A 10,894-nucleotide genomic window follows, 5' to 3' on the forward strand; every position below is an offset into this window, starting at 1 on the left:
TTGGAGATGGTGTGAATTTATAGCTCTTGATTTCATATGTGAAACCCTAATAATTAATAAAAATATAATAATACAAGTTGGCCTAGGTGAGCAGTACAATTGAGAAAATTAAGCATGTTTAAAATTATGCGAAACTATATTTTGCTATCAGAAAAATAATATATTTGTAACTCGATTAAAGGGAAATTTTTGACCTATTTTTTTAGAAGCCCAATTTGTTAAGTTTGGCTCATGTCTAAGAAATTTCAGGTACGACACTGTTTTTGTGTGGGATTAGTTAAGAAAATCCCCCAACTCCCATTGTATCAAAAAAATATTCACCTTTGTCGATGACTTATCCCTCATTTAATATAAAGACTTTGAATTTAAAATGAGATATCGAGTTCGAGATTCAATTATTAGATACATTTTGGGATATTAATACCCTGATGGAAACGTGCAATTTCCCAAAGTTTCTCTTGCCTAAATTGTATTGTCCGAAGCCCAGGCCTCGTTGTCACTGGTCTTTGTCAAAAAAATGGAGTTGTATTTTCAAATAGAGTTTTGTAATATGTCGAGGGTCGAGAGAAACCATGTGAGCGATTTATATGGGTTGAAAATCGAGGCCAGGCCCTTGATTGGGCTAGACCACTAAAAATCATTCACTGGCAATTTGGAATGCATGCAATTGGTGTATTTTTTTTTGCGATAAAATATAATGGCACATACGTACAGCACATTCCCTAAACCAAATTATATAAATATAAAGTTTCTCAGACACTGAAGGGAATGGAACAGGCATAATTAGATTTTCAAATTGATGATATTTAACTTTTTCCAATTTATTGTCCGTCAAGAAAAATCATATATGATCCATTGTACGGTATTGAATCGATTGTCCTAAGATCGTAAGATCGAATCAATCGGATCAAACTTTCTTAAACATGACAACGAAAGGGACATCACTAAGTGCCAAACGCCTCTTCCCATCTTGAAAGAAGATCCCCACGTCTCTGCATATAACTTTACAGTAATTGCACACCGTGGGGCAGAACACCAGCTTGTAATCACTTTGATACCTATCGATCTTGAACCAGTTGCTGATCGTCTCGCGCCCCGGGTTCCCTTCCACTCCGCCGGTGGTGACGAAGTATTGCTTGGCGGATTCGTCGTAGCCGTCCAGCTTCCACACCGTCGATCGAGCGCAGACGGATGCAGCAGAGAACTTGATGTTTAAGTCAGTAGATTCACGTATGAAGCCTCCCTTTTCGGATTTTACGGGCCTGAAGGTCAGCGGGAGCCCGTTCTTTAGTTCGAACGGGGCTTGGGCGACCGCAACGGGGCATGTCTTATTGCTGGTGCTGGATATAGTGACCCCACCGCCTCTGCCACGAGCGAGCGGCAGAATATAGTAACGGATGCCTTCGCGGAGGTTGTTTCCGTCCAAGTCCACCACCGGAGCGGGTAATTCCTCCGCCCCTTCGGCGATGAACGTATAATCATTAGTACTGTGGACGAAGATCGAGAGAACGATCAAATACATGAAACTATTCATGGTGATTGGATTAGGTCTATTTTTAGTTATTAAAGGTGTTGAAGCTAGCAAATGGGAAATGGGCACTGAAAAGTAAGAAAGATCTAAATTTATAATCTTAGCCACGAGAGAAAATCAAAGCAATATCATATTTTAGTATAGAAATTGATACAAAGTCAAAGACGAACATGATTGATGCCAACGTGTGAAATTGACTTAAAAATCAACGGTCAAAGTTGATGGAGTCGATCAATATCTGTCTAACCCCACAATGTGGATGGTCAATAAAGTACGGAAGTTGATATGATGTGAAAATTATACTTTAGTTTCTCCATTCCACACACATTGAGTTTGTACGTCTCATTAATGAATATAAAATTTATTAAAAAATAATTAATTATTTTTAGAGGTTTCAAATACTACTTTTAATAACCTTGACATTATAATTAACATGAGGGTTTAATAAAGATTTTAACTTAAAAAATTGACATTATAATTAACATGAGGGTTTAATAAACATTTTAACTTAAAAAATTCAAATTTTTTAGATGGATATTTCTTGCTCTAATTAATATCCATATTAACATCTAATACTTAAAACTATAGGGATGTAAATCTGTAAATGAGCCGAGCCGAATATTATCACGCTCGGGCTCGGCTCGAACTCGGTCCGAGCTTTTATCATAAGGCTCGGGCTCAGCTCGTTTAGTATATACAAAAACTTGGGCTCGGCTCGTTTATCATATTAAACGAAAACAAATCTGGCTCGAGTTCGGATCGTTTTCAAGCTCATTAAGAAAGCTCGTTAAGCGAGCTCATTTTCAGGATCATTAAGCGATCTCGATAATCAGGCTCGTTAGCAAACTCGTTTTCGGGCTCGTCGGGCATACAACGGAGCTCGAGTTTAAGTTTTTTTTATTATAATTTCTCAATAAAATTGACTATATTTGATTTACAATCTTATCATGATCAAAAACTGAACCTCCAACCCTGCCCAATTTCGAAAAAATCCACCAATTTATTTCATCAAAGTTTTCGATCTTTATTAATTTTACAACATCATTACTAATTATTTAAGTCATGATATATCCGAAATCTCCGAATTTATCAAAGATCCAATTCTAGATCAAATTTCAGCCACAAACCTTCTACTACTTCCAAGTTGTATAAGTTCAAGGTGCACTGTTATCTGCTGTATAGTACAAAATTGTATCCATCATCCCAAAAATTTCATCATACGATCAAATAATTAATAAACTCACAATGCAAGCTTCGGTTCTCTTTATATCTTTCAAATAAAATCTGAAGGTCCCAACTAAAATTGCTAAACCCAAGTTTCGAGCACTTACCTTTGAAAAAAATCAACAATATTGTCTATAATTAATTCACAAATATATAAAAATTTATTGTGTGGCTTAACTATTATAATATATATATATATATATATATATATATATATATATATATATATATATATATATATATATATTTCTTTTAAATTTAAATAAAATTACATTTATTTTAAAATATTTTTAAAACCCACTACACTCTTATTTTTTAAACGAGATATAAACATTACATGTGACACAATCCGCAAGTATACGAAATATTTTTTTAATGATATTCTATTAATTAATTAAAATATAAATGTACTGAGTTAACAAGTTTTAACTCAACAAATTTAATTTAAATAATTTCATAACTTTTTTAACTAAAAGTTTTGAATATTATTCATATATCATATATCATTTTAATTTTTGCAAGATATTTTAAATAAAATTGTTATTTCAGTTCGTTAGAAATTTATTGATTGAATTGTCATTCATTATTAATTGCACATATAAATATTTTATTTATTGTGTTTTTAAGAATATTTTAATACAATTATTTTCAAGTTAAAATAAAAAATAATACAAATTGTTGCTACATCCTAATTATTGTAAATGCATCTTTCTTTCAACATAGTATTGTGTTCCAATTATGTTATTTGTATTAGTATTAATATTTTTTTTATTTTTTCACTCAACATATGAGCCGAGCTTGAGCTTGCTCACAAGTCATATAGCATATTCAGAATATATATATATATATATATATATATATATATGAATCAAATTCAAACTAGATTAAAAAAAAAAAAGAATTCGGGCTTGCAAGCCATACAAATTAAATAAACATATTTTTTAGCCTCTAAACGAGTCGAGCCCGAGCTCGAGCTCGCAAGCCTCCTAAACAAGCCGAGTTCGAGCTTTGGCTCGAGTTCTCGAGCTTATTAACAAACATGTTTGTGATTTCACGAGTCGAACATCTTTAAGCTCAATCTTGACTCGTGAAAATTTTCGAGTTCGAAATCAAGCTCAAGCTCGGCTCGATAAGCTTTACAAATGAGCTCGAACGAGCTTTTTACCTAACCGAGCTCCAAATAACTTGCGAACCGTTCAGTTCTTTTACATTCATACTTAAATGAGAAGAGTAAAAAATCAACAGAAATAAGTATGGTGCATTATTTATTTGAGAGTTATTTAATGGGCAAGTTGCTCAAAAATCCCCAAATGCAAACATGTTTTGCTTTGGGGTCCCTAGTCAAAAAATGTGGTACAAAACAATATAAGATGTGGTACAAAACCATACAAGATGTGGTACAAATTAACAAAAAATGTGGTACAAAAAAGTGGCTAGGGAGTGCAGAGCAAAACATGTTTGCATTGGGGATTTTTGAGCAATTTGCATTTATTTAATTTATTAAAAGTAATTTTTTTTTAAAAAATTCATAAAATGATTCTTTTTTTCTTTTGAAAATAAATGGAATCTATTTTTGATTTAGGGGTTGTTCGGCTGATTCTTTTACGGCCAGTAATAAAAATTGAGTATATCTTATCCAGTCGACGACTCCAGAGGTAATTTGGCCAGGAGACGGCGGGGTGGTTCGCCGGTGGCCGCGGCGGAGAGAAGTAATTTCGGCCGAGTGATTTGTGGTGAGATCGAATCTTATTGCATCCATTTTCTCCTGGCTCAGAGTCCATGGAAGCATCAAATTTGTTGAGGCATGTCACAACTTTTCATTTCCCATATACAAAAGTAGTAGCCTTTAGAACTGCACTTCCTTCTGGAATTCATATAGGCTCCCTTTTCCAAAAGTGTTGCTGTATAAATTCTGGGAAAATCAATCCCAGAAATGGCACTTCTGTAGCCATTCATGCTTTGGATATCACTGATGATGATGATGGCGGTAATGGTATGGAAAAGGGAAAGGGCTTTGGTTCTTCTAGTGCTGCGGATTGGGAGGCGGAGTTTCTTGGGGAGGTAGACCCGTATGCATATTTGCCCCCTAAGAAGAGGAAAAATCAGCCCAAGTCTAGCTCTTTGCAAGAAAATGCTGAAATGGACTGGTGTGTGAGAGCTAGGAAGATTGCTTTGAAATCTATTGAATCCAGGGGACTGACTGCTAAAATGGAGAGCATGGTTACCGGTGAAAAGAAGAAAAAGAAAAAGAAGAAGCCAAAACAGCCCAAGAATGGCAGTATAAACCTACCGAATGACGAGGAAGAGGATCTTGATTTTGGTATTGATGATAAAGATTTGTTTAATGTGGAATCTTTGGATAAAACTAGCCATCTTAGGAGAACGGTGAGCATGATTTCTGGTGGAATGTTTGAAGAAAGGAAGGCACAGAACATGGAGACATTTGTTCAAAGGTTGTCACAGTTTTCAGGGCCTTCTGACCGTAGGAAAGAAATTAACTTGAATAAAGTCATTGTGGAAGCGCAGACTGCTGAGGAAGTTTTGGAGGCTACGGCTGATATGATCACAGCTGTTGCGAAAGGGCTCAGCCCTTCACCTCTTTCGCCATTGAATCTCGCCACAGCGTTGCATAGGATAGCCAAAAATATGGAGAAAGTTTCGATGATGAGGACGCGTAGATTGGCATTTGCTCGGCAGAAAGAGATGAGCATGCTTGTTGGGATGGCGATGGCTGCCTTACCAGAGTGCTCGGCACAGGGAATTTCGAATATTGCGTACGCCTTGTCCAAGATTGGAGGCGAGCTTCTTTATCTGTCTGAGATGGACAGGGTGGCAGAGGTGGCATTGACTAAGGTTGCTGAATTTAATTCTCAAAACGTGGCGAACCTTGCTGGAGCTTTTGCTTCTATGCAGCATTCTGCGCCGGTACTTTTTTCAGAATTGTCAAGTAGAGCTTCACATATCATCCACACTTTCAAGCCACAAGAAATTGCTCAAGTATTGTGGGCTTTTGCTTCTCTCAGTGAACCTGCAGACCCTTTACTGGATTCTCTTGATATAGTGTTCAAGGATGTCAAACAGCTTAAGTGCATCTCGGGGCATGAAACGTCTGATTTTGATGAAGACAGTGGAGCAAGTAGCATTGATGATGATGTTGTATCCGACCAATTTTCATGGACTGCAACACTTACATTTGTTAGAGACCAGCTCAGCAATATATCTTGGTCCTATGCGGTTCTTGGACAAATGAACCGTGTTTTCTTTTCCCATATCTGGAAAGCTCTGAGCCATTTTGAGGAGCAACATATTAACGAGCAGCTTCGAGAAGATATTGTGTTTGCTTCTCAGGTTCATTTGGTGAACCAGTGCTTAAAACTGGAATACCCTCAGTTATCTCTTCCAGATGAGGTGGAGGAGAAATTCCATCGCGCTGGAAAAACAAAGAGGTTTAATGAGAAAGTGACCTCTTCATTTCAAAAGGAAGTCGCCCGTCTTCTTGTTAGTACCGGCCTAGATTGGATCAAAGAATATGAAGTGAATGGCTACACTTTGGATGCAGCCTTGGTTGATAAGAAAGTTGCTCTGGAAATCGATGGGCCAACTCATTTCTCAAGAAATTCTGGTATGTATATGGAAGTATATTCGTGTGAACGATTTGATTTATATGTGCTTCTCTAATACTATGATCAATTATAATGCTCTTCTTTTCAGGGGTCCCTCTAGGACATACAATGTTGAAACGACGATATGTTACTGCGGCTGGGTGGAAGCTTATCTCTGTGCCTCATCAAGAAGTAATTTTGTGTTTTCTTTATTTCGTGTGCAAATCTAATGCATCTCTTGTCGAACTGGAATTTTACGTTTATGATCCCATGTCATAACAAGATTTTAGATTCGAGACTGGTTGGTGATAACCTTGTGAATTAATAATATGCTGCTATTAAATTTGTAGAAGTAAACATTTTTGCCTGAACAAACTGATCATTAATCCTTTCTTGCACTTGTATGAATAAAGAAGTGTTTGAACAAATTTACATGACGAATTTGCTAATCAATGCTTTTGTATATGTTGCATTCCTGCAGTGGGAAGAAGTTCAAGGCGAGTTTGAGCAGCTGGAGTATCTCCGGCGGATCCTCGAAGATCATCTAGACAGGGAAAGGATCAAGATTATAGCATAGTTTTCAAATGGTTGGTATAGTTGTTTCATGTCAAAACCATGATTGTGATCTTATCAATCTGTTTAGCTCTACTGGACAAGGGAATAACTTTTGGTGTGATTCTAATTATACGAGCAGAGGATTTAAATGATAGAATTTGGAATGTGAAACTATTTATATACTCTAATTTTGAGTTTGAATCGGTTGGACAACGGAAATTGAATGTATCAAATAAAATAAAATGAGAATAATAATTCAAAAAATTATAGATATATATACGTCTATCTTATTCTATAGTTTCGTTTGGACATTTTATAAAACTTTTTGATTTTTTAAATTTTTTTTTATAAAATGTTGTAAAAGTTGTTTTAATAATAAATATGTGTTTATACAACAATTATATACAAACATTTTAGCATTTCAAAGATAATGTTGTTTATCTTTGTCTTCTATATTTTCTCTCTAAAAACATTTCTTAAGTGTTTTTTAAAAATTATACTTGGAGAACACTTTTTAAAAAATATTTTTCAAAAACATTTTACAAATTTTTTTTATCTAAATACATATTTTAAGGTTTTTTTTTCACTAATAAAATATTAAAAACATTTTAAATTATATGTCCAGACAGAATCTTAGACTAACTATTTTTGGAGTCTTTTGTGTAACATTTTTTTAGTAACAAAAATATGTCATATTATAAAAATTAATTTTTATTTAATATAAAATATCAAAAAACTTCTGTTATAAGTTTGTAAATTATTTACATATAATTAACATATATTATCAACTTTCAAAGATATTTTTAAATTTCTAAAAATATTTGTTTACCTTTATCTATATCATTAAATTTTTATATTATAATTTTTTCTAGTGTTCTGAAAAAAGGATTAAACATTAATAAACGTAACGCGATTTAAGGGAAAACAAAAAATAACATTTAACTTTAAGTTGATCATATTAAACGTTATTAAACATGTGTAATCGAGATTACATGTGATTTTTTTAAAAATAAATTAATTTATTTATATCGATTAAAAACTCTTATAATAAAACCATTTTCTTCAAAATCAAATAAATACATCGGTTCATATCTATCTCAAAACATTTCTCTTAAAAATTCTTGTATTCTAGGTAACATTTAAAAAAAAAGTATGTGGTCTAGCTATAGACACTACAAATAATTATAATTTTGAAATTTTTGTACTTTTAAAAATTTGAGAAATTGTGTATTACTCTTAAATTTATTATATATGTGTTTTCTTTAGCCTATGTAAGTAATGGATAATTAAAATTTTAATAAAAATTAAAAATATTTTTCACGTTTAAACTTATATTAAACACGTTTAAATTAACTTATAGAACTTGAAACTTGTTCAAGATGTGATAATTTCGGGTTAGAACAATTGACATGTTGCATGCAAGTGCACCAGAACGATTCAATCAACTAGTTTATAAGTTTAAGAAGCCTTGGAAACTAATACGAGTCACTTGTGTGAAGGAGCATCAATTATGGAGTTAAATTGTGGAAGAAAATCTCGTTGTTCTGTTTAAAACACATTGTTGAATCAATTATGGAATTGTCTTCTAACAAAGATGATCATTCTTTAGACACCTTCTACATTCAAAATTCAGAATTGAAGGATAGTACATATACCCATTTTTTTTTTAAAAAAAAATTACTTGTATAAAATAGACCTGGCCACGGGCCGGATCATTTACCGACCCTTACCGGCCCACCGATGGCCGGATACATTTCGGGCCGGGCCGCAGAACCGGCGGTCTGGGACTCTGGGTCCAGGTCCAGTTAACCAATGGTTCTGGGTTCGAGTCGACCCTTTTAAAAAATATTAAAAAAATACTTGTACCATTGAACTTTTAAAAACTCTATCAAATATTTCATTGATCTATTACATTTATTCAATAAAAAATATATTACATTTTAACTTTTAACATTTTTAATATTATATTACATTTATTCAATAAAAAATATATGGCGTTTTAACTTTCAACATTATATTTTATATTAAAAACTCAATTTATCTCAATATAAATTAAATTACATTTATTAAATAAAAAATATATTACATTTCAAGTTTTCATATATTTCAATTTTCAACATCTTATACTAAAAACTCTATCTCAATAAAAATTTATTATATTTTAACTTTAAACATCTTGTATAAATTTTTTTTTTACATTTAATTATATTCAATCATATTTCATTACTAGCATATTTGCACATACGATGTATGTGACGAAAGTTTTTTTTTACTTAATTTCAATAAAAAAAAATCTAATAAATTTATAGCAATAAAAATATTTTTTTTTGTTAAGAATGATCACCTTAAGTAGTTAAAACACCATATCTTCTATTAGGTATTTCCTATTTCATTAGTTTTTTTCAAATAATTTAGAATTTGAAAATAGATAAATAAAATAATTGTATAATATATTAAATAGAAATAATTAAATAAAAAAACAAAAAAATAGAGATAGTGGAGAGAAACAGTTTTAGTATATGCGTGTGTGTGTGTGTTTTTTTAATATTTTTTAATATTTTGGCATACCAAGAGATCAATTAAAGGTCTCTTGCATAATAATAACTAGTATATTTGCACACACGATGTGTGTGACGAATATTTTTTTTATTATACGTAATTTCAATTAAAAAAAATCTAATCAATTTATAGTATACAAAATAACTTTATTTGGGTCAAGAATAGTAACCAATGCATCATTACTTCTATTAGGTATTTTTCACTCCATTAGTTTTTTTAAAATAATTTAGAATTTGAAAATAGATAAATAAATATAAATTATTATTAATTTTCAAATAAAATGAATGTACTATATATTACATACAAAATTTGGGGAGGAAAAATGGGAGAAATAACTAAATGAAAAAAAAAAAAAAGAAATTGAGATAGTGGAGGAAAGTGGTTTATTGTGTGTGTTTTTTATATTTATTTTATATTTTTATTTGGCATACCAAGAGACCAACTAAGGGTCTCTTACATAATAGTAGTAATAGATAAATATAAATTATTATTAATTTTCAAATAAAATGAATGTACTATATATTACATACAAAATTTGGGAGGAAAAATGGGAGAAATAACTAAATGAAAAAAAAATAAAAAAAATTGTGATAGTGGAGGAAAGTGGTTTATTGTGTGTGTTTTTTATATTTATTTTATATTTTTATTTGGCATACCAAGAAACCAACTAAGGGTCTCTAACATAATAGTAGTAATAGATAATAGATATATTAAATATATATTATATATTTTTTTAAAAAGGCCGACCCGACGGGCTGAATTGGCCAACCCGCCGGGCCGACGGGTTTTAAACTCGTAAACCCGTAACCGGACCGCCTATTGGGTCAATATGATATCAAAACTCGTAAAACTCTTTGTTTATAATCAATTGTTGAGTCGTATGATTTCACCTTTAGAGAAAGGGTCATGCTGGATTAAGATATATTAAACTATCGGATTCCCCTTGTATGTATCAATTTTAAGTCGATTATCTACGCTCGGTAGAGTCGCTAATTCGGGTTTGGCCCGTCAAGCAAACCCGTCCCTATCACTAAAAAAAAAAAAAGTGGGGTTGGCCAGTGTGGGCCTTCGGCCAAGAAGAGATCGGCTCGCCATTTTTTCTAAATTTTTTTAAAAAAATTATATTGTAATTTTTATATTTAATAATTTATGTATGGTTGATAAGTTTTGAAATGATTTATTTATGATTTATATGTTTTAAAACATTTATATAATTATTATGTTTTAATTGATTAATTTTTAAAAATTATATTATTTATAATGATTTATTTAAGGTTAATGAATTTTTAAATGTGTACATCATTTATAATTATTTATATATGATTTTTTTCCAATTTTTTTTTAATTATTTGTCAGTTTAGGTTAGTGTATTCCCAACTCGTCGTTATGACGGGTTTGCCCGAATTGAAGCCCTAACGCCCGT

At 31.9% G+C, this 10,894-nt stretch overlaps 2 protein-coding genes across 2 annotated transcripts; one reads left to right on the forward strand and one right to left on the reverse strand.

Moving 5' to 3' along the window:
- Window positions 1–658: 658 nt before the first annotated feature.
- On the reverse strand, window positions 659–1,619 carry LOC140884397 (kunitz trypsin inhibitor 5-like). The gene has a single exon (XM_073291136.1). It carries the CDS (start codon window positions 1,532–1,534, stop codon window positions 908–910), a length of 627 nt encoding a protein of 208 aa, XP_073147237.1. The 5' UTR covers window positions 1,535–1,619; the 3' UTR covers window positions 659–907.
- A 2,733-nt stretch (window positions 1,620–4,352) lies between these two features.
- LOC140881799 (RAP domain-containing protein, chloroplastic) lies at window positions 4,353–7,135 on the forward strand. Its single transcript, XM_073287388.1, has 3 exons — window positions 4,353–6,377; window positions 6,467–6,549; window positions 6,839–7,135. The coding sequence occupies exons 1-3, from the start codon at window positions 4,535–4,537 to the stop codon at window positions 6,932–6,934; spliced, it is 2,022 nt and encodes a 673-aa protein (XP_073143489.1). The 5' UTR covers window positions 4,353–4,534; the 3' UTR covers window positions 6,935–7,135.
- The last annotated feature ends 3,759 nt before the right edge of the window (window positions 7,136–10,894 follow it).

The sequence above is a fragment of the Henckelia pumila genome, chromosome 2, assembly GCF_033568475.1.
Source record: "Henckelia pumila isolate YLH828 chromosome 2, ASM3356847v2, whole genome shotgun sequence".
Classification (NCBI taxonomy): Eukaryota; Viridiplantae; Streptophyta; class Magnoliopsida; order Lamiales; family Gesneriaceae; genus Henckelia; species Henckelia pumila.

Bases quoted from the DNA above. Each gene is read 5' to 3' on its own strand.
- LOC140884397 (XM_073291136.1), bottom strand. From the start codon at position 1,534: ATGAATAGTTTCATGTATTTGATCGTTCTCTCGATCTTCGTCCACAGT.
- LOC140881799 (XM_073287388.1), top strand. From the start codon at position 4,535: ATGGAAGCATCAAATTTGTTGAGGCATGTCACAACTTTTCATTTCCCA. The intron at 6,378-6,466 runs GTATGTATATGG...TCTTCTTTTCAG, and splicing joins TCATTTCTCAAGAAATTCTG to GGGTCCCTCTAGGACATACA. The intron at 6,550-6,838 runs GTAATTTTGTGT...GCATTCCTGCAG, and splicing joins TCTCTGTGCCTCATCAAGAA to TGGGAAGAAGTTCAAGGCGA.